Source organism: Lissotriton vulgaris, chromosome 2_1, assembly GCF_964263255.1.
Source record: "Lissotriton vulgaris chromosome 2_1, aLisVul1.2, whole genome shotgun sequence".
NCBI lineage: Eukaryota > Metazoa > Chordata > Amphibia > Caudata > Salamandridae > Lissotriton > Lissotriton vulgaris.
In genome coordinates this window covers 37,022,168-37,045,554 of record NC_141687.1, presented here as the reverse complement: position 1 = coordinate 37,045,554, position 23,387 = coordinate 37,022,168, and the positions used below count along the sequence as shown (strand labels likewise).

Below are 23,387 nucleotides of genomic sequence, written 5' to 3'. Positions count from 1 at the left end.
TAGGAGATTTGAGGTTCCAATATAAAGGGTTTACCCCTTTTTACCCCCCCCCCTCTTTAGTGTGAAAAGGAAGCACCTTCTCTAAATGACACTGAGGTTTCCTTACCAGTGACTGGTCCTGTGGCGTGTGGCAAGCCTCCCATCTGGTGAGGTAGAGGAGTGAGGAGTTAGGGTCTAGTTCCCTTTGTTTTAACTGGGAGCGGGACCCCTGGGGCACCGATCGTGCTCCGTGTCAGCGCCTCTAAAGGAGAAAGAGAAGGTAGCAAGTTTACTAACTTTCCAGCGCTACCGCGCATGATCCTAGCTGAGCCGGGTGGTTAGCACAGGAGGGGCCTAGGATCGAGCAGGCCCGCGGTGAAGACGCTAATCGGTGTCCAGATGCCGGAGCAGTCTCTGAGGCCGAGACGCCTATCTCCCGCGCATGCGCGAATGCGCTTTGGTGAAGGAACCGTCAGCAGCCCCTGAGAGGAAGCGCCAAGGAAGGAAGCGGCTCCGCCGAGCGGCTGGTGTTCGCTGAAGTGCTTCAAGTTTCCCTGACAAGGGCCTCCGCTTCTCCGTGAGGGAGCGGGGAGGCCCGATTTCTGCACAGAATTACCCCTAAATCGAGGGGGTGTTACCGTGGAACACGCCTCCCAGCACACACTGACAAGTAAGCGGGGAAGCCTAAGGGGTGGCATAGGAGAGCTGAATGTGCTCTGGATCGTCTAACCCCTGCTAACTAAAGTGGTGCAGCGCTAATTGATTCCTGCGCTTGGAAAGGAGGAGAGGGATCCTTAAGAGTTCTGACTGTGAAGGGGGAAAGTGGTGCCAGAGCTGGCAAAGAAATAACTTACAAAAATGATTTGGGCACGCTTGCACTCCCCTCTCCTATGGCTTGTAGTTGTTCCGTGCTCCAGGGTGTACCCTCCTTCTGAGTACCTTTTTACAAAAACAATTGCGTGACCCTTAACTGAGCAACGTACCCTGGTCACAGCGTGAAACCCATTCACTGGGCTGCAAAAGTTCCACAAAATGTATTCCAAAACAAATTTGAATGTTCTTCAAATATCTTTGTATTTATTTTTTCATTTTTTCAAAGTAGCTTCATCAAAATCTAAATCAACGATCCAGCCTTATGAAAATTACTTTTCTTGCGTCCAATGCATTTCGGCTACATGCTAGCCTTCATCAGGGACTGGATTCTAAAAACCAAATGTGAGGATATGTCAGGGACTTCAATGCCATAATCACAACTAACAAATTAATACAATCATAAAAAATAGATATAACCGTTTTTCTGTGACCACCAAGCGAAGTATTAAAGTTTACACAAAACATATAATTTATGCAATTCACGTGTATTGTCTATTTGGAAAACCAAAGATAACCAGATACCGGTGCAAGATGTAAATTAACCTCCACCAGGAAAGAAAGCTCCGTGTAAAAACAATGGTCGGGTGAAAAGTGCACTTTTATATAAAGATGCCAAATGAGCAGTGCATTAAAAAACAGCTATGATGCAGAACGGACCCTACGCATATAGAGTCCGATAGTACTATTCCCACCGCTTACCAGTGACGTTGAGGTAGCGCGCCCGTAAGCCGCTTCACGGAAGTGTTTCCCACCGCGAGCTCTAAAGCCCACGTTTAAATCGCTACGTATTTGTTAAACACAAACAACAGACAAAGTCCCTCAGTGATTAGTCAAGATCGAAAACGGACAAGAACAGGGTGAAAAAACGGGTGAAAACAGGTAGCCATAGTGGATAGGAAAGAAATATATCACACAAATGAAAATTAGTTAAGTGATCCATGTAAAGAGAGGCTTCTATTGGTGTAGCAGCACTTTAAAACACAGGGTGACAATAATAACATGTGATTTAGAACGCAACTGAAATTAATGTGAGAGTACCTAGTTAAACAACGTTCCTGTGAACTGAATGTCAAAAAAAGTTATCACTGACATTGTGGTAAACAATGGGCAATTATAAGAAAACATGCAGAGTACATTTGAATCAATTATATCACGATCACTCTCAAAGATACCATTTAAATTCAGTTCGGTCATTCATTCCAGTTGGTTTAAGTGTTTCTCGTTTGAAAATCCAGAAATTTTCTCTTCGTAGCAAGTTGTTGTGATTGTCAACACCCTCACGTTTCTGGACAATATCTAGACTGTGCACGAAGTGTAGTGAACCTTCGCATGCACGAGTCCCCCAACATACAAGTTGGCCCTGACTAACCTTGTGTTCTGGTGCCAGATTTCCCATGTTCTATCAACTATTGGGCTGTTGGAATGCTGAATACAAGGTGGAGATGCTAACCTGCCCCCAACTCTGCGGACACCACAGCTTGCGCAAGCTTGAGAGATAGTAGAACATTTTGGGATGTTCAGTAAATGTGACACCTTGGACTTGTCCCTTAAACTTAAGCCAAGCACCTCTAGGTGTGAAGTGTGGCTCTCCCAAACTTCTGCTAATCTGTACTAGGGGGGCAGACCAGTCCATGGGAAGAGGGGGTAAACATATTGCTAACATCGGCCCAGACCCCAATCTGCTCACAACAATTTCCCAAATAACAGACACCACACAACGTTTTTTGTTGGAGAAAGTTGTTGCAGCTTTATTTGCATAAACAGTATGCCAACATGTTGGGTTATCTCACGGGCGATCCAGGGTCAGGCCGCCCCTCGCGACCTGCCAACCTGATGAGCCATAAACCCCCCGTGGTGTTATCCGCGGGAGCGTTATCAATATTGGGGGAAGGTCTAACCCCCTCCCCCTGGCAGACCTCCAGTCCACTCCTTACTCACGCCCCTCCCCCTACGGGGGGGTCTGTGCGTTGCAGGCAACCCCCGGTTGCTCAGGTCCACAACCGCCCGAAGGACTAACGGGGCGCCGTCACTCCTCCAGGATACCACCGAGGATCTCCCTGGGGATAATTTCTGTATCTTCCTGTGTTGGAACGCCCTGTAACTCCGTCATGGCTCTGGGTGTTGCCGCCGCCAACCCAGAGCCCCCCCCCCCCCACCTTCTAGAGTTCTTTCTTTACGACCTGCTGCTACTAGTGGTTCCGCTGAATCTATCAGGATGAGGGCCATCTTCACTTCTGATAGGTGTATACCATCTTCATCAAAGCACCCTGTGCATTCTGCATGTAGCAACCCCTATCTTATAAACCAAATCCACGTTGTTCGGTGCATTTGTGCATAGCGACTCCAGGTCGCACAACAACAGCACATCAAAATGGTGGTCTGAGCCTAAATCTGCCTCTTAAGGACCTATGTGATACTTGTAGCAACTTGACTCTCAACGCCCCACTTGTTTTATGTGTTCCACTGGCAAGCCTGCCTGGAAAGCCGTGGTTGATGCCCCTATTCTAGAGGCGTGGCTGCAAAAGCGCTTGTCCTGGACCTCGTTGCTTGCGAATTCCAAACACACCTGTATTATGTGCTGAACTTGGTATTTGATCAAAGGGTCCCATCAGCGTGCATCAGGAGGCCCCTCGCCGGGGGGGGTTAGGGGAGGGTGTAGCGCCAGGTATCTCGCAACTAGGCGCACTGAGCAGTACTTGGCACTTCCAACCTGTTTAACAATATAACTTGTTTTGCCCCTTCCTGGTCTGTTTTAGATCCCCTCAACCTTAGAGTCGGGACCTCACCTGTCGGGACAGCATCCCGTCTGCACACGGCTACTCCTGATGTGTCCTGGTTGGAACTTGGAACTCACCACTAGCTCCCCCAATCTAAATGCACCACAGAAAGTCAGCACAAAAGTTGCTGAAAAGAGAGCTGCTTCAGAAGAGGAGTGAGTGGCCCTCTAGACCCAGTGACCTACAGCCTGTTCATTCAGAGTCCTCCCTCGGCTCAAGCGTGGACATGTCCTTTCCACCTCTGGACAGCAGTGCTGTCCAGCAACCAAAATACCCTATCGGTTCTGCCGCCCCACAGGACTGTGAACTGTATCAGTAATGCCCCTGAACCTCTCAACTAACACTGCAAACTATGCTTAGGAGATGTCCGTATTAGTGCTCCATCCCCTCCATTTCAGCACTGTCAAGGCCCATCGCACCCTCCTGTGAATGGCTCACTCGCACCCCCCTGCACAGGTAAGGCCTATCTATGTGTAGCCCATAACCTTGCATTTATTCCAGACAGTGCATCAGGGTTCTGTTGAAACAGTTTGCTTGACTGCCGTGTGCGCATTACTCTGTCCTGGATGATTTTTCTCTACTCCGTTCCCGGCTGCCAAGCTGCTGATCTGGCCCTCCCCAACCCTGGGCGAACAAGGCCCCCCTCACGGCTAAAAGGATGCCCTGGGCCGCAGGCAATTTTCCCTCATGGTCTTGGCAGGCCCAAACTCTGCTTACGGAAGTCCAGACTTTACCATACCGTAGCCCCTGACCACCTGGACAGGCCATCTCTCCTGCTGTGCGCCAACCCTATAGTGTGACATAAGGGCTGGCTTTCAGTTAATTTCTGGAGCAGACCCCTGTGCCCCCACCTACTGAAAACCATACCAGTCTTCTGCCCATCTACCCTTGTGGTTACCCCTACTGTCACCTATGTTATGTTATTGCTTATTTGTATAGCGCCTATCACCGCCGGTCTCTAAGCGCTTAGAAACAGAACAACACAACACACTGTTAACCCAAGTCCCTCAGGCTACACATCGACTATGCTGGAGTCATCGCCCTTTTAAATAGATGGGTTTTTAATTTCTTTCTGAAGGGCAGTAATTGAGATTCTTCCTTCAAAGTAGTCGGAAGTGCATTCCACAACTGTGGGAGCAGAACAGACAGGGCTCTGCCTCCTCTGGTTTTTAGCTTGAATCTGGGTTGAATCAGATTAGAGGTCTTCCCTGAGCGCAGAGGTCTACCGGGAACGTATCTCATGAGACGTTGTTTTATGTACTCTGGTGCTTTACCAAAGAGAGCCTCGTGGACCACACAGAGACATTTGAATTGTACTCTACACATGACCGGTAGCCATGAGCTGAGGCCAGCAGTTGCATGAGGAACTTGAGCACAACTGGGGCTGATGTGTAACGGGGGCATGGTAGTTGCCCACCGCTACACTGAACACTGCTTATACTCGCCCCTGCATGAAGTCAGAACCGGGTTGTCACTTTGCCCCCCAAGAGCACTTGACCAGGAACAGCATTCAGGCACCGCGTCCAGAGCACCCCTGGCCATTCCTGCTTCCGTCCCCACCTGACCTTCTCAGAGTGGTGCCTGCGTACTTGACCCGATTGTCCTGAAATTAGAAAACAGGTTACACTCCAATCCTGAACGTGCTGACCAAGAACCCCACATTCCCCCATTGCACATGGGATGCATGATATACCTAGATACAGCAGTCGTTTCAAAGAAAACTCCTTTCGTTTTTATCACAGGGAATGCATGATCTACCCACACTTTGCCACTGCTTACAAAGAGAACAGCCCAGTAAAACAACAAATTGCCCAACCGCATCAGTTGTTATTCCAAGAGATAGCATCCAATTATTGCACATGGGCTACCTACTATGCCCAGACTCACCAGTTCATTACCTATGAATTACTACCATGGGGTGTAACCTGCGCACCCCACAAAAGGGACAGTAATGACACCTGGGGAGAACCAGGGAATCCCAGACCCTAGCACACTGACCCCAGTGAGCTATGACCCTTCTTCCTGTTGATAGTTCGGGTGGCCCACCATGTTAGTAGGGCGGTTCTCCAGCGCGGATCCTGCATTTGAGACATTAAACATCCATTAGAAGCCATGCCCCCCTCATATACCAAATGGGTTCTCTGCAATGAGGCAGGGGCCATCAATGCCCCCCATGCTACCAAGGCTAAGCCTGTTTGTAAGTTACGAGAACCAGTTTGCTAACTCGATCACCCGGATCAGAGCCCCTTAGATGCGCACCAGTTGCTGTACAAAAGAACATATTCCATTATTGCACCTGGGATGCGTGATATGCCCAAGCCCCTCAGTTGTGTAAAAGAAAACTCATTTCCATTTTGTCACAGGGCATGCATGATTTGCCCACATTCTCCCCCTGCTTACCAACAGAACACACCAATTCTACCCAGCAAATCAACAGATTGCCCATGCTCCTCCGATGTTGTACAAGAGAAAACAGCCATTTATTGCACAGGAGCTACCTGCTAAGCTCCGATTCACCCGTTGACTATGAATGTAATACTTCCCTGGGGTGTAACCTGTGTGCCCCACAGCCGGGACAGTCCTGACACCTGAGGAGAAACCGGGTGTCCTAGACCCTAGCACACTGCCCCCCGTGTGCGATGACCCTTATAACTGCTGACAGTTCAGTTGGATCCCCATGTGAGTAGGGCGGTTCTCCAGCGTGGTTCCTGCATATGAGACATAAAACATCCGTTAGAAGCCCTGCCCCCCTCCATATAGCAATATGGATTCTCTGCAATAAGACCGGGCCGTCAAAGCCCTCCCACGCCACAGAGGCCAAGCCTTTTTGTCCGTTACAAGAACTATTTTGCCCACAATACATTCTCGTAAGGAGTTTGGTGGGGCACATACTTGCGTACCTCCAGCGCCTGCTGCAGAAGTGTAGTATCTCGAATGGAATGGAATGGAATGGAAATAGATTTATTGAGCGCGGTTGCTGCCCAAGGGCGTCCAAGCGCTTTAGTAAGAATTAGAGAGACACGCTGAGTGACAGATTAGAGCTCGGAGGCTTTGGCGAATAGTAAAGTCTTCAGCTTTTTACGGAATGCGAGCAGGTCCAGGTTGGAACGGAGTGAGAGGGGGAGGGTGTTCCAGAGTTTAGCTGTGTTCAATGAGAACAACCTGCCCCCGGATCTAGCTCTCTTCACTCTAGGAACCACTGCCAGGAAAGCCTCGGTGGAGCGGAGGTTCCTATTTGGGTGGTAAGGGATGACGAGGTTGCTGTTGATTGCGGGTCCTGTTTTCCAAAAGGCCCGGTGCGCAATGCACAATGCCTTGAATGACACCCTGTGCTTGACTGGAAGCCAGTGAAGACTTTTTAATGCAGGTCTGGCTGACTGGGCTCGTGGAATCTGCAGCAGGGTGCGTGCTGCGCAGTTTTGCACCACCTGGAGTTTCCGGAGAGTCATCTCGGGAGCCCCTACATATAGGGCGTTATTTGAGTCCAGGCGGGACTGAATGAGGCCTTGTACTGCCACTTTCTTGGCTTCTAAAGGTAGAAGTGGAAGGACTTTCCTTAAAGTTTTAAGGATGCCAAAGCAAGTGGCGGACAGCTTAGTAGCCTGAGTGGCAAAGGAAAGTTTCCTGTCCAGCCACACTCCTAGGCTCTTGACGCTTTCCTTGGGGGTGGGAGGAGTGCCCAGAGCTTGGGGCCACAAGGAAGTAAAAGGTATTGGCGAGACTGGGCCTAGAAGCAAGAGCTCTGTTTTGTCTCCATTTAATTTAAGGGAGGAGCTGGTCATCCACTCCTTAACATCTTCTAGGCAGCTCAGCAGGCCTCCATGGGGTTGACTGATGTTATCTTGAGCCAATGAAACCACTAGCTGAGTGTCGTCGGCGTACGACACAATTTTGATGCCGTACGGTTCGACGATCCCGGCCAGTGGTTTCATGTAGACGTTGAATAGCACAGGGCTCAAAGAGGAGCCCTCTGGTACTCCACAACTGAGAGGCTTGCTGGTAGATGTTATATCGCCATCGAAGATCTGAAAGGATCTACCGGACAGGAAGGAGTCGAACCACCTTAGAGCGTCGCCTGAGACTCCGATGTCCCGGAGACGGTTCAGCAGGGTGGCATAGCTGACCGTATCGAAAGCGGCACTTAGATCAAGGAGGATCACTGCCACTGATCCTCCCTGGTCCAGGACCCTTCGGGATTCCTCAGCGACCGCTAATAAGGCAGTTTCGGTGCCATGTTTCGGCCTGAAACCTGTCTGGGATACCTCCAGTAGGGAGTGATTTTCAATGAACTGGACCAGCTGGGCATTTATGTATTTTTCCAACACCTTGCCAGCCCAAGGGAGGAGTGAAATGGGACGATAGTTGGAGTGATCATCGGGGTCCAGGTTAGGCTTTTTTAGCAGCGCCCGTACCATGGCTTGTTTCCATGCTGTAGGAACAGCGCATGAGGCTATAGATGTATTTAGAAGTTCCAAGATAACAGGCAGGGTGGCTTTCTGTGCTTGTATCAGAACTTCTGGTGGGGCTGGGTCACGCGGGGAGCCCGATTTAACTTGGCGTGCCATTTTGCCAAGGGTGTCGAGGTCTAGGGGAGGGAAGTGCTCGAGGGTTGACTGTTCTGGGGGAGGGAGAGTTCTGGGAGAGGGTGGGTCAGCTATCTCCGGAGCTGTGGCTCCTGTTTGAAAGGTGGAATATATTTTCAGGACTTTGTTGTAGAAAAAGTCTGCAAGCTCGTTGCATTGATCTTGAGTTTTGCTCGGAGGGGGGGCGGTAGTGACACTTGAGCATTGTTTTATTATCTGAAAAATTTCCCTGGGCTTAGATTTAGCCTCTAGGATTCTATCAGAGTAGAAGGTCGCTTTCGCCGTCCTGATCTCGTCTCTGTAAGCTTTTATCGCCTCTTTGTAGGCTACCTTTTTTTCCGGGAGAAAGTCTAGGCGCCAGGCTCTCTCTCGTTGCCTGCAGCGGCGTTTTAGTTCTCTTAAGGAGTCGGAGAACCAAGGGGCGGATTTATACATTCTCTTAGACAGGGATCTCCGGGGGGGGAAGGATCGTATCTAATGAGTTAGTGATCCAACTGACATAATTTTCGTTTGCTACACTAGGGTTTGAGCAGGGAGACGGGCGGGTAGAGTCCAGGCTGTGCATCCAGGAATCCAGCTGGAGTTTTGACCAGTTCCTCCTGATTGTTGTCCGGGGGGGTAACTGGGGGACCTTGTGGATGGCCCAAGAAAACGGAATCAAAAAATGGTCTGACCATGGGAGGGGGATAGGAGAGTCAACATTCAGGTTGCTGCAGCTGCTGAAAATTGGATCGAGCAGATTGCCCTTCTCATGGGTTGGAGCTGTGACCAGCTGGAACAGCTGAAGAGCTCCAAGGTCGTCTATTAGCTCCTTGGCAATATTATCAGCGGGGGAGTTAAAATGAAGATTCAGGTCTCCTAGGACCGTGTAGTTGGCCGCGGATAGCGTTCTTTTCGCTATGATCTCTGGGAGTGACCTATGGAACAGTTTTGTTGGATCAGGGGGACGATAGATCAACGTGCCCGAGAAGGAGGTGTTGGCGTTGAACTCTATGCAGAATTCCATGCTTTCGCACTCGGGGATACTTTCTGCTGTGGTGCGACAACGGTACTGGTTTTTGTAGATAATAGCCAGACCGCCGCCTCTTCCTACTGGTCTGTCCGATCTAACGATGTGGTATCCACTGGGTAGAGCTGCAGCTATGTCTGGGTCAGAATGAGTGGAGAGCCAGGTCTCCGTTAAAAAGATAACATCTGGCTTGTAGAAACTAAGTCAAATATCCACAAGGTAAGTCTGCTAATGACCCTTGCACTTAGGGGTGTGTGATATAGAGTCACTTCTTAACCCGTTTCCTTACTATTCTTCTCATAAACACCTCCTCCTCCCAGGCCTTCAAAACTGACCTCCGAGTTCTCCTCCTCCAAAGACACTTCCAAATGTAATTCATGCCCTCTCTATTACCTGAAGGAATACCTTTTATTATAGAGAATTCTATTCTCCTTGACTATGGAAATGTATTTCCAGTGTGTTCCTGTAGTTTGAGAGTCTGCCCCATATTGCAGTATTATCCTTCTACCTGAGCTTGATACTCTAATGTAACAAGCACACTTCCTCTTGTAACACCCAGTTTGCTAACTCTTACCTTGAGTTTGCTTCCTGGTACTTGCACAAGTGCCACCATTGCCTACGTAACATTAGTTCATGTATTGCGGTACTTTACCTCTACTCGTACTTTGAAGTCTCTTCACACCCCAATGATCATCAGCAACCCCTGGATGCGCAGCAGTGGCCCACCTGACACCGGGGCTGCCATGCCACAGAACATTGGCCCGCCCGTGCACCCAGAGGCTGCCACAGGAGAGGTGCCGGATCAGCACCGGATTGGATGGACGCCCATAGCATCCAGCAGCCTAGCAACATCACAACCCGGCTGCTGGCCCCAGACCTATGTCGCCCTAGCCCCAATACTAAGACTCAGTCTACACACAATACACACGTAGGCTGCTGCCCATCCTGTCTGGACATTCACCCGCTTCTTCCCTGTAGGAATTGTACACAAACACGGCTGTGGCATGCAGCCTTCCTGCACCCACAAGCACCAGGTAACTGCGGACTGGACTCCCAAAGAGCCGGGAGTGGCCATATTTTTGGTCACGCACCAGAGCGCTGTGTATTCTGGGAGTTGCCGTTTCACAAAACACTCCATGGAAGCTGAGGCTCTTCAAATGCTTGGGGTTGTAGGCCTCGTGATTATCTACACTGGGTGATGGGGGAATTTGTTTACTTGGAGCTGTAGTTCATAATAAATATGGGTGCTGGCATTTGTAGGTCCGTATGCATCGCATGCTTGGGCTACAGGCCATAAAAGGTCAACAAATGACCCCGTTCTAATAAGGATTTGTCAAAAAGCATATAGATGGGTACCAGCTCAACCATTTGGTGGTCAAACATACAAATCCTAATTTGCACAGTAAATTGTACATATAATATGACAATGAAATAATGTGGGCGAAGCAATATTCAATGCATGTGAAGACCATCACAGTCCATGCAGCATTTCCATTACACGAGTCTCCAGAGTCATAAATGAACTTGTGATGAAATTGAGGCATAGTCGCCCTCCTAAAACTACTGAATCAACTTTAAAATTGGCAAAATGAGTTCTATGAAGGGAAAGCATTGGACGAATCGCTCATCAAAAAAAAAAGGACATATCAAACCGCTTTGGTCTACCCCGCTGGAAAGGATAGAGCAACACCTCTGATCGGTATTGGTGAATGCCTTGGAAGTATTCATTCATGTACAGCCAAAGTGAGTAACACTTCCCACAGGTGGCCCAAGACCCTACGGCACCATGGCAGTACACATTGGTTTAACTCGCCAATATTCAACGACCAATTGATATGTGCTGTTCCAGCCAAGGCAGACTCACCGCAACGCAAACTGAAGGCAGTGTAAGGGAGGGAGGAGTCCTGACCACAAGTATGTGCATGCATTGCTCTCCCAACTCATTAACATAAAATGGCCCGTAATTCGCCCTCACTCTGGCCCACCGCTCGAGTTTGGCCTTGCGGGTAATGGCGCATCCAACGCTGCGAAAAGTTCCTGTGAAGCGGAAGAAAGAGGCTCAGCAACGCTATCTTAATCACAACCTCGCCCATACACGATCAAGCTCCAGTACAGGCTTAAATACCAACTATCTCCACAAGGCTGTAATAATCGGAGAGGATCACATACACATGTAATCATTGAATTAAGCATGTCTTAATGCATCACTGCTACCTGGTCTCTGCTCTCAAAGCGTTTTACACGCTCCCTGCTCTCCTGTGGTATCGTTGGGCTGCACTCCTTGCTTTGCTCTGCGCATTTAATAACTGCTGGCTGCTGTATGTCAGAACGCTGTACTTCATTAAGCATTGTCGATTAATTGAATTAATTATAGCGCTTTACCTCACTTAAGCACTGTTGATTTATCTGCGCAGTCCCAGTTTGTAGCGCTCGCTGTGTAGCTTTGACTGTAATTTGTACTGCTCGTTTTGTGCATTGATAGCAGAAGCGCTTACATCACAGATTGTTTAACCTCATCAATTACTCTTTGTGCCCCATCCTGTTTCTGGTTTCACTTTTGCTGGCATTTTGTTGTTGTTCCTCGGAGCCCGTCCTCTCCACCCCGCTCCCGCCTCCCAGCTGATCCTCCCTCGCCCCTCCCCCATCCACTCTCCACTTATGACAGATGCATCTGCGTGCAGCGTTCACGTGCAGCGGTCGCGCCCTATGCACACCGAAGGTGTGCCAAAGGTAAGCCCGTCTACGCCCGTCTGCGCCTGGACCGCGCCCAGCGCCAGACCAGGTCCTCGCAAATCCCACTCCACCCGCATAACATACACTGCTACTTCCCTCTCTGCACTCAACCCCGGCCGCCTCCAAGACTGCTACCAAGCCGCCCCTGGACACACCCACAGACCCTTCACCTGCCATTCCTGCAAACTCGACTGCATCAAGACCCACACCAAATCCACAAAATCCAAACTAAGCTCCGACACTAACCACCTGAAGTGCATCCTGCTCAACACCCACTCGGTCCACAAACACGCAACTGAACTCTGGAACCTTCTCGACACCACATCACCGGACGTCGCCTTCCTTACAGAAACCTGGATGAACGCCTCATCAGCTCCACATCGCCATAGCCATCCCAGACGGCTACAAGATCATCCGAAAGGACCCCAACATCCAAACAGGAGGAGGCATCGCCATCGTGCATAAGAATTCCATCCGCATCACGACCAGCTCTGACGATCACCTCGCAGCCGCCGAACACCTTCACTTCCAGATCCACACCGACCCGAAAACCACACTCAGAGGCACCCTCATCAACAGACCACCAGGACCACGCACTCAATTCAGCGAAGACATCACTGACTTCATCAGCCCACACGCCCTCTCATCTGAGGACCACATTCTACTGGGAGACCTCAACTTCCACCTGGAAAAGAAAAATGACAGCAACACCACCACCCTCCTGGACAACTTGGCCAATCTCTGACTAATACAACTTGTTGATACCCCCACCCACTATGCCGGGCACACACTCGACCCAATCTTCACCTCCAGCAAGCACATCTCCTTCAACCACACCACAGCTCTCCATTGGAAGGACCACAGCTGCGTTCACTTCAACTACAAAAAATCCACGACCCACAACCTCCCACAACCAATTCCCCGAAGAAACAAACAAAATTACCACCGACCAGCTCCTCACTTCGCTCCAGAAAAATCCTCCTGCCAAATCATCGGACCCAAACCAGGCTGCCACCAAGCTCACACAATGGATCACCCACAGCGCCGACGAACTAGCACCCTTGAAAAACCATCAACTAAGGCAAAGTAACAAAAAAGCCCCCTGGTTCAACGATGACCTTAATACATCCAAGAAGTTCTGTCGTACCCTTGAGAAAGCCTGGAGAAAAAACCCAACCAATGACAACCTGTCCACTTTCAAGAACGCCACCCGCAAACACCACCAACTGATCCGATCCACCAAGAAATCAGCATTCAAAGATCGACTTGACAACAACGCCCACAACAGCAAGGAACTATTCAACATCGTCAAAGAATTTACCAACCCCACCGCCGGCACCAACGACATCACCCCATCCCAAGACCTCTGCGACTCCCTAGCTTTTTTCTTCCACAACAAAATCGCCGACACACATAACCGCTTTGAAAACCAATCAGGAGACCAGTCCACTCCACCCACCCCTGAACCAAATCCCCCCTCTAACAAACTTTGCACCTGGAACCCAATCACCACTGAAGACACCATCCACCTGATGAACACCATCCACTCAGGATCGCCTACCGACCCATGCCCCCACCACATTTTCAACAATGCAAACTCCATCATCGCTCCCCATCTCCGAGATGTCATCAACTGCTCCCTCAACTCCGCTACCTTCCCTGAAAGCTGGAAACACGCCGAACTCAGCGCCCTTCTGAAGAAACCCACAGCAGACCCCACTGAACTTAAGAACTACCGTCCCATCTCGCTCCTCCCATTCCCTGCCAAAGTCATCGAGAAAGCAGTCAACAATCAGCTAGCCGCCTTCCTCGAATCCAACAAATCCCTCAACCCCTCACAGTCCGGCTTCCGAGCCAAACACAGCACCGAAACCGCACTCATCGCAGCAACAGACTACATTCGAACACTTCTGGACAACGGGGAAACAGTTGCCCTCATCCTACTTGACCTCTCCGCAGCCTTCGACACAGTCTGTCATAGCACCCTCATACAACGCCTCAACAACGTCAGAATACAAGGAAAAGCACTGGACTGGATCATCTCGCTCCTCGCCGGAAGAACACAGAGAGTCCGCCTCCCCCCTTTTAAATCAGAGGCCACCGAAGTCATCTGCGGCGTACCACAGGGATCATCACTCAGTCCCACCCTCTTCAACGTATACATGAGTCCCCTCGCATCCATCGCGCACCAACACAACCATAACATCATCTCCTATGCAGACGACACCCAGCTGATCCTGATCCTCACCAAAGACCCAAACACCGCCAAAACCAACTTACACGAAGGAATGAAAGATGTTGCCGAGTGGATGGACAGCCATCTAAAACTGAACTCGGACAAAACGGAAGTCCTTATCTTAGGCTCATCCCCCTTTGCTTGGGACGACTCATGGTGGCCACCGGCCTTGGGAAACGCACCCAATCCAACGGACCACGCACTTAACCTGGGCTCCATCCTGGACTCTTCCCTCTCGATGACCAGGCAAGTCAATGCCGTTTCCTCCTCATGCTTCAACATCCTACGCATGCTGAAAAAAATATTCCGCTGGATACCCACCAAAACAAGAAAAACGGTCACCCACGCACTAGTCACAAGCCGACTGGATTACGGCAACACCCTTTACGCTGGAACCACAGCCAAACTACAGAAGAAACTCCAACGCATCCAAAACGCCTCAGCCAGACTCATACTAGACATCCCCCGCCAGGCTCACATTTCCGGTCATCTGAAAGACCTCCACTGGCTCCCTGTCAATAAGAGGATAACGTTCCGACTCCTCACCCACGCACACAAAGCCCTCTACGACTTAGGACCCGAATGCCTAAACACGCGCCTGTCCTTTTACTCCCCCACCCGCCAACTTCGTTCGTCCAGTCAGGCCCTCGCTGCTATTCCGCGCATCAACAGATCCACCATGGGAGGAAGATCCTTCTCCTACTTAGCGGCCAAAACCTGGAATTCTTTCCCCACCCACCTCCGCCTTACACAGAACCACCTCTCCGTCAGAAAGCAACTTAAAACTTGGATATTCGATAAATAAATTACCCCCCTCCCCTCCCTCAAGCGCCTTGAGACCCTCTGGGTGAGTGGTGCGCTATACAAATTTCTGAACTTGAACTTATTTGTGCTCCACCACTAAGATGGCACCCTTTATATAATGCTAAACAAAAAGAGATCTGCTGTTCCCCAGTTAGACAATGAGACAAAGGGATAGGAGGAGGGGAGTCCTTCTTGTCGGAACTAGAGTACTCGCACACCCAGCAAGCTAGGTGTCATGCTTCATCATATGGACTTGCTCCTCATCGGATCGGTGCTGCAATACCCAACGGGCACCCATAAAGGTGCACTTTAGCGGAGGTCTTTTGTTCCTGCCATTTGGTGCTTGGGTTTGAGGGCCCTAAAGAACAGTGTAGATGTGTTCAAGTGAGTGACGTTAAAAAAAGGTTGGATAGTCCACAGAAACTATTTATTCGGCTAATATCTGTGATGAATTACATCTACCATTACCTACTGCACGGGCCGATAATTACATGCGCACCGACCCTGACGCATCCGTACCTCTGATAATGAGACTGTATAGGAATAATTCTTCGTCTTGGGGATCGGGGAGGATTGGGCAGTAAGGCGCTCAGTGACTGCCCTCTACAGCATCCCTTACTCTGTTTATGCTGCTCTCAGCCATCTGCTGCGAGTATGGTCACCTCGCAATGGGCCCCAGGCCACATTGCAGGGATCCAAGAGTGAGGCTGCCCCTGCTGGGCTCTGCAGTGAATACCGGAAAAGCGTGGACACACTGACACAAAGTGTCGCTGTGCCAAAAAGGCAGCTGCATCTGACTAGCGTAACACTGTCTCCTCATTGCGGCGTAGCAGGACAGCCTGAGCCCCTCCTCCAGGCAGTGAGAACGAAGCCAGACTCAACTCCCACTGGGCAGCGGTGGCCGTGCCAAACGGAACAGGGGCCCCCACACCTGGAAGTCCGCAGTAGCGAACGTGACCAGCCCCTGCATCCCCTGTCCCACCCCGCGAGCCACGGCATAGAGCTAAAGCCCATGGACCCAACAACGGCCATACAGAACCAGGACGTGGGCCTCCAGTGCTAGGCTCGTATGCTGCCGATCGGGCAGTGCTGTGACCCGTGGCCCCACTCTACCGTTGTCCTACATCGGCACAAGGCCCCCTCTAATATCCTGATTTCAAAAAGAGGGGAGGGCAATGGTGGGCTCTGATATACACGCTCATAGGTGTAGTGTCCTGGGGCGCCGGGTAGTGGTCCAGTCTACCCGCATCGACCGGGACACGTCAGCGCGGACGCCTGACGTCACGCGCAGAGTTTATAAATAAAAAGGGGCGTGGCCGACAAAGTTAGTCGGGACCACGCGGAGCACAATCTAAGTGTCCTGTGTGTTATTTATGCGGCGGCGTCGCGCTAATTAGCGCGAGAGCAATCTGGCCATTACACTGGCGACGAGGGTAACTAAGAGCCCATGCTGTGTCTGAATAATCTCCCTCGCCCTCTGACACGCCCCCAGTGTCCCGGCCCTCGCTAGGCCCATGCTGATGACTTGGGCGAGGCCTCCACATGGGGAAAGGCCCCAGTTCCACGAGACTGAACAGAGGTGCCCCCCAGAGCCCCAGCTGATGCCCTTCAGAGAGAGGAAGGGTGGAAATGAGCTCCCCGTCATGTCGAGCACCAACCCCACACGCCGATACCCTGTGATCCTGCACCACCAACAGGTCAGAGCAGCTGGACTGGTGTCCTGTAGGGAGAGAGGGAGCTGGCCCACGCCCAGGCACCACGTGACTCCACAGCTGAGCACAGATTTGTGCAGATAGATATGCTTTCTTCCCCTTCTCCCTCCCTGCTCACCTAACAGGCAGTTTCAGGCGTCAGAATGACTTGGGGATCTCCTCTAACAGAGTACATCAAGGAGGCGGCTGCGCACGTGCTGCGACAAAGAGTTCCACGCACATATCAAAATGGCGTCTATTCCCGCCATCGAGCCGTTCATAGTAGACTGAGCCCCCTCATCGCTGGCCCCACAGTGGAAAGACTGGACAGATTGCCTCCAAATCTATTTTGAAGGGGCGGGCACTGCCAGAGAAAGACGCAGGGCCCTACTCCTCCACCTGGGAGGTAAGGACATCCACAGAATCTACAAAGCCCTAGTGGAAGCCACGCCAAAGACATCACCCTCCTCAATGCTTTGAATGCGCACTTCGAACCTATGGCGAGTAAAGACTGAGAGGTTCATATTCCGCCAAACTAAACCGGAGGCGGGAGGAGTCACTAGATGCATTCCAAGGGAGGTTGAAGGAGCTAGCCAGCACGTGTGGATTCCGCGATGAACAAGAGATCAGAAGTCAAATCATTCAAGGGTGCTATTCCTCCAAACTCAGGGTCACTATTCTCCAAGAAGACGGCAAACCACTGGAAGACATCCTAAAGCTTGGGTGCTCCAAAGACCTGTCGCAAGCCAGAGCCTCCCACATGGAAGCAGCCCTTCACCGGCCCATCAAGATTGAGCAGGTCAACATGGCAGAAAAGGCAAACATCGTAAGGCTGAAAGCGCGCCAATACGCAGGCAGAAAACAGCCGGGCAAGCGAAAAGAGTGTGGATACTGCGGAGGTCAGCCACACCGCATGCACTACTGCCCAGCGAAAGGAAAAAAGTGCAGTGCGTGTGGGTGGATGAACCACTTCGCAGCAGTGTGCAGGTCCACGAAGACCAAGAAGGAAGTGGCACATGTGGTGGCGGACGACCGAGACAGCGAACATATGGATGACGACACGGGTGATTACCCGGTTCATTATGTGTTCGCAATCGACCAACCGCAAAGAAAGAAGCAACATCTCCCGAAATGCCGCATCAAGATCCATCAGCAGGAAGTGAGGGCCACTATCGACACAGGAGCGTCCATTGAGTTGATGGCCGCCAATGTATACAACCAGCTAAGTGCCCGGCCTCCCCTACGTGAAGCCCGAATCAGAGTATTCGCGTACGGACAGAAAACACCTATTCCCCTAATAGGGTGTTTCAAGACAGAACTTCAGCACCAAGATCTGAAAGTTCCCACCACAGTGTATGTCACCAAGGAGGGCAGTGGCATGCTAATCGGTGGGCAATCTGCGGAAGAGTTGAAGCTAATATCCTTTGCCATGGCCGTGCTAGAGGAAGAATTGGACTCAATATTGGAAGAGTTCGGGGAAGTCTGCAAAGGTATTGGATGTCTAAAAGGGAAAGAAGTCTCCCTCCACATCGACCCATCAGTCCAACCGGTGGCACTGAGACACAGGCGCATCACACTCCACCTGCGGAAGAAAGTCGAAGAAGAGCTAGACGCGTTGGAAAAACAAGGCATCATCGAAAGGGTCAGCGGGCCCACCCCTTGCGTGTCTCCGGTCGTGATAGCTCGCAAGCCAAAGCAGCTAGGACAAGTTAGCATCTGTGTGGATATGCGCCTCCCGAATGCAGCGGTGAAGAGGGAATGACATCTAACTCCCATCATAGATGACATCCTGGGAGAGTTGAACGGCGTGCGATGGTTCTCGAAGATGGACCTCCGCTCCGGGTATCATCAACTACCGCTCCACCCGGACTCCCGCTACATAACCACCTTCTCCACGCACGTAGGACTCAGGGGATACCGCTGCCTCAACTTTGGAATCTCAAGTGCCGCGGAGGTATTTCAAAATACCACTCGAGAGGTGCTCAGCGGACTACCAGGAGTCCTAATTGTGAGTGATGACCTGTTAATTTATGCATCATCAATAGAAGAACACCACCAGAGACTGAGGGGAGTCCTTCAGATAATCAAGGATTCGGGTCTGACCCTATACCGTGAGAAGTGCCAGTTATTGCAAAACAAGATCAGTTTCTTTGGATACACCTTCTCCAATCAAGGAATAGCACCAGACCCCGATAAAGTAAAGGATGTTCAAGAATCCCCAGCCCCCTCTAACATCTCAGAGTTGAGAAGCTTTCTGGGTATGGTAAACTTCTGTGGCCGCTTCGTACCTGATTTATCCAACATCACAAAACCCCTCCGAGAACTGACAGAATCCACCACCCCGTGGCAATGGGGCCATGAGCAGGAACAGGTGTTGAAAGACACGAAAGCCGCCCTGTCAGCAGACACAACACTGTCCTATTTTGACCCCACCAAGCCCACAAACGTGGCTGTGGATGCTAGTCCCTACGGGCTGTGTGTTGTGCTAACCCAACTTCAAAGCAATGGTGAATGGTCCCCCTTCGCCCACGCCAGCCACTCCCTAACGGACACAGAGCAGAGGTACTCTCAAATAGAGCGGCAGGCAATCTCAATTCACTGGGCCTGCCGGCACTTCCATGTCTACGTGTACGGCCATTCCTTCACGGTATCTACATATCACGAGCCTCTCATTCCCATGTTTTAAGGGTCAGTATCGAAACCACCCCCAAGGATTGAGAAATGGATACTTCAACTGCAAGGGTATGATTACTGGGTGGAATACAAACCTGGATCGCCGAATCCAGCAGACTACCTTTCAAGGCACCCCCGAGCGGCAACCAAGGCAGAGAAGAAAGAGGCGGAGGATACCGAGGAATATGTTCGGATGGTGCTGGAAAGGTCAAGACCCCTACCCATGAGCCTGAAGGCGATTGTGGAAGCCACCCAGAATGACGAGTGCCTCCAGCTAGCGGCCAACGCCGTCCGATCTAACAACTGGTGTCCCATTCAAGCCACGTTGAGCAAGAGGACACAACAAGCCAGATCAACACTTGAGTCCATCATGAGGGTGAAAGATGAACTGTCCGTTGACAGCCAAGGGTGCCTACTACGAGGACCAAGGCTAGTCATGCCCGCCAGCCTAACACAACAAGCAGTGGAACTGGCACACAGAGGACACCAATGCATGGTGAAGGCTAAGAGCCAAGGTGTGGTTTCCTGGAATGAACATGATGGTAGAGCAGACAGTCAGGACGTGCTACTGGTGCCAAGCAGCGGGACAACCAGATCGGCCTCACCCAGTCATACAGAGGACAACCCGCAGAGGCCATGGGAGTGCGTGAGCGCGGATTTTGGACACCTTCCTGATGGACGCTACACATTAGTGATAATCGACGACTTCAGGAAATATCCTGAAGTAGAGATTGTTGAAAATCAGACGGCCATGGAGGTAATCACCAAATTCGAGAAGACAATAGCCACACATGGCATCTTCGAGGTAGTCAAGACTGACAACTGGCCCCCATTTCAGGGGCAAGAATTTGCGGACTACCTGAAAAGCTGGGGGATTCACCACCGAAAGGTGACCCCGCACTGGCCCCAAGCCAATGGGGAAGTGGAGAGATTTATGCGCACGCTAAACAAGGCCATTCGCATTGCACATGCAGACGGATCACCGCTGTAGAGCACCATCTACAGCTTTCTGCGCACGCACCTCACGACTGAAGCAGCGCTGGGACCAGCGACCATGGGCTGAGCGATCAGCAACACCATCCCGAGTCACCCAACCTGGACCCCAACCCGAGTCTAGGCAGGGAGGACCCTGGCCAATCTAACTCACTTCAACGACCAAGCCAGTCATCGGCGTGGGGCCAAAGAATCTGACATACAGGCAAGAGACCAGGTCTACGTCAAGGATCGATATCCGGGGAGCAAATTCCGACTCCCATTTGAACACAGGCCGTGGACTGTCCTCCGCAGAACCGGCACTATGGTGACTGCTCAAAGAGGCACCAAAATCGTCACTCGCAACATCTTCTTCAAAAAGGTACACCCCGGTACGCCGCCTCCACAAGGATCTGACTTTGTCAGAGCGAAAGAAAGTCCACCCAGGGGTGACGACAGATTGGAGCCACCGGAACAGTACGTCCACGAGGAGGGGGACCTGATGGACCAAGACCATCCACTGCCACCCCTGACTCCAGGGAAGAGCCCCCCAAACTCTCCGGCCGCCGGCCAAGAGGGTAGCACACCCCTGAGGGCTACTCCGCCAATGCCTCTGTTCCGCTGGGAGCAGTCCAGATATGGTCTGCGAAGAAAGCCCGCACCCTCTTCACAGCTGGCGGACTTCCTGGTATGATGATGCGAGGACACTGAACAAGAGACTGGTAACAGATCCACAGTTTTTCAATATGTTTAAATATGCATTTTGTTTAATAAAGGTTAGAAGGAATGTAGTGTCCAGGGGCGCCGGGTAGCGGTCCAGTCTACCCGCGCCGACCGGGACACGTCCGCGAGGACGCCTGACATCACGCGTAGAGTTTATAAATAAAAAGGGGCGTGGCCAACAAAGTTAGTCGGGACCACGCGGTGCACAATCTAAGTGTCCCGTGTGGTGTTTATGCGGCGGCGTCGCGCTGATTAGCGCAAGAGCAATCAGGCCATTACATTGGGAAGGGGAGCGCCGGAGCCAACACAAAGTGCCCAAAGGGCCCAGACTCCCGCAGCACCTGCCGACCATTTGCGCCCATCCCCCATCCCCCTGCACAACCGCAAGACATGCCCCGCCGGGGGGACGGAGCCCACACGAAGGGAACCTCGTCCTCTCCCCTACTTGCAAGCCCCCCACCCCACCCCAAGCAATGACCGGTTGATGAGGTGCAAAACGACTCGCCACAACCTCCAGGGCCCGGACATCAGGATGAAAGAGATGACCTCCTGAGAGGCAAAAGACGCAGCGGCCACACATGGGATGGTTCCCGTACAGATGAACCACTGGGACTCGAGACCACAGAGCCGAGCGCCACAAAGTGCTGCTGCATAGGGTTCCTGTCTGAGAAGAAAGTTGGGCATGCACAACTACTCGTAAATCCCCCATAGCATCGGGGTCACCACCAGAGTCTCTAGTGCCCCGCCACCATGGCTAATACCTGGTGCAGCCTAACACCTCAACAGCTGAAGATACATCGAGACAGAGGCAGGGGCGACACGCTCAAGTCTGACTCACCCTAATAACCCAGATGAACCAAGACGGCACAACGACGACCCTGGCATGACTGGACATCATGTCCCGACGTCGTGGCTGGTACAACAGAGGACGCCAGGAGGGGTGGGGGAGGCATATATCCCCTTGCCCCCCACCTCGGTGCACCAGATGTGATGCCCGTATGGCGCCCAGGGGAGCAGACTCCTACAGGAGCCTAACCACTAGAGAGGGGTGAGCTGGTGCCCGAATGGCACTAAAGGGTGGCCCTATGGAATGGCCCCATGTGGGGGCCGCGGACAGCCGCATTCTTGCTTTCCGCCCTGTGTTGTTTCCCCGCGCTTTGTTCTTACCAGTGCATTATTAATATCTTGACAGCGCTTTGTCCTTTGTTGCTTCCCATCCAGGTTTGAGATGCATAGGTATTCTGCATACAAACGTATAGAGGTCGGTGAGCGCGAGGTTGCACTCAGTGCTTGAAGCGTGCTCTGAGTGCAGCCGGCGCAGAGTGCCCGGATGCGGGTCAGGCGCCCAGTGCAGCAGTGGCCAGATTACGATACCAAAGTTTGGGGTGGGAGGGGTGGGCACTCACTACTCAGTCGATTGCTACCTGTCATACTTGTGTTTATCATGATCTGGTCATTGTCACAGACACAAACCTCTGTTATTCTTTCGGTGACTTTGTTCACTATGGTAGCCAGGCACACGCACCACCACTGTAGTAAAATAACCCCCATCTAACCTCTGCTCTCTCCATCCACAGCGCATCTCTCTAGCGCCTAGAATCAGTCAGCCGGTACCAGTGAGGCGCACACGGCCCGGCCAGCTTGCCAGCAGCACACCGGAAAACGTGAGTATGGGCGTCACCTGACCCCGGAGGCCACGAGGGGGTCCAAAAGGGAGGACTCCTGGACAGAAAGGCACTGGGTGGGAGGGTGTCCATGCGAAGGACGGCTCAAGACATCTCCGATCAAAAGGGATCCATTTTAATAATGGTGCCCAGATTTATTGGGGAAACACGTGGGCTTCTCCTATCCAGGGAACAAGTCCTGAAAAAAGCATTTTCAGTGCAATAGGTCTGACATATGCGAACGTTTAGGCTATTGGGAATGTAAACGACAATGCCTTTTAATTATGTTTTTAAAAGCAACACCTTTATAATAGGCAGTAAGCATGGGCGAATTTTGCGAATCTCGCGTTCGCGAATTTTGCGGATTTGCGAACTCGCAATCCGCAAAATCCGCGAATTCTCGGGAATTTGCGGATTTTTTTTTGTGTGTTCGCGCGGGTTTCTGCCAGTTCGCGAGGGTTTTGTACAATTTCGCAAACGCGAACTTACCTGTCGGGTCGCAAGTTTTGCGAACTTGTTGTTTCTACGTGTCCAGCTTGTTTGGGACACTCTTCTTCATCACTGCCACCCTCTGTCACCACTGCCACTCTCTGGCCCACCCATGCCACCCTCTGTTTCATCACAGCACCCTCTGGTTGTCCAGTGTACATTATTGTGGCAAAGCAAAGCA

General features: G+C 51.5%; 1 protein-coding gene across 4 annotated transcripts in view; it reads left to right on the top strand.

The window, feature by feature from the left end:
* LOC147729517 (rac GTPase-activating protein 1-like) overlaps positions 1–23,387 on the top strand; it is a 390,363-nt gene that overhangs the window by 164,190 nt on the left and 202,786 nt on the right. For all 4 annotated transcript variants that reach the window (XM_086954407.1, XM_086954409.1, XM_086954408.1 and 1 more), the window contains exon 8: positions 22,631–22,717. In XM_086954407.1, coding sequence (XP_086810533.1) covers positions 22,631–22,717 — 87 coding nt within the window. The remainder of the gene's footprint in view (positions 1–22,630; positions 22,718–23,387) is intronic.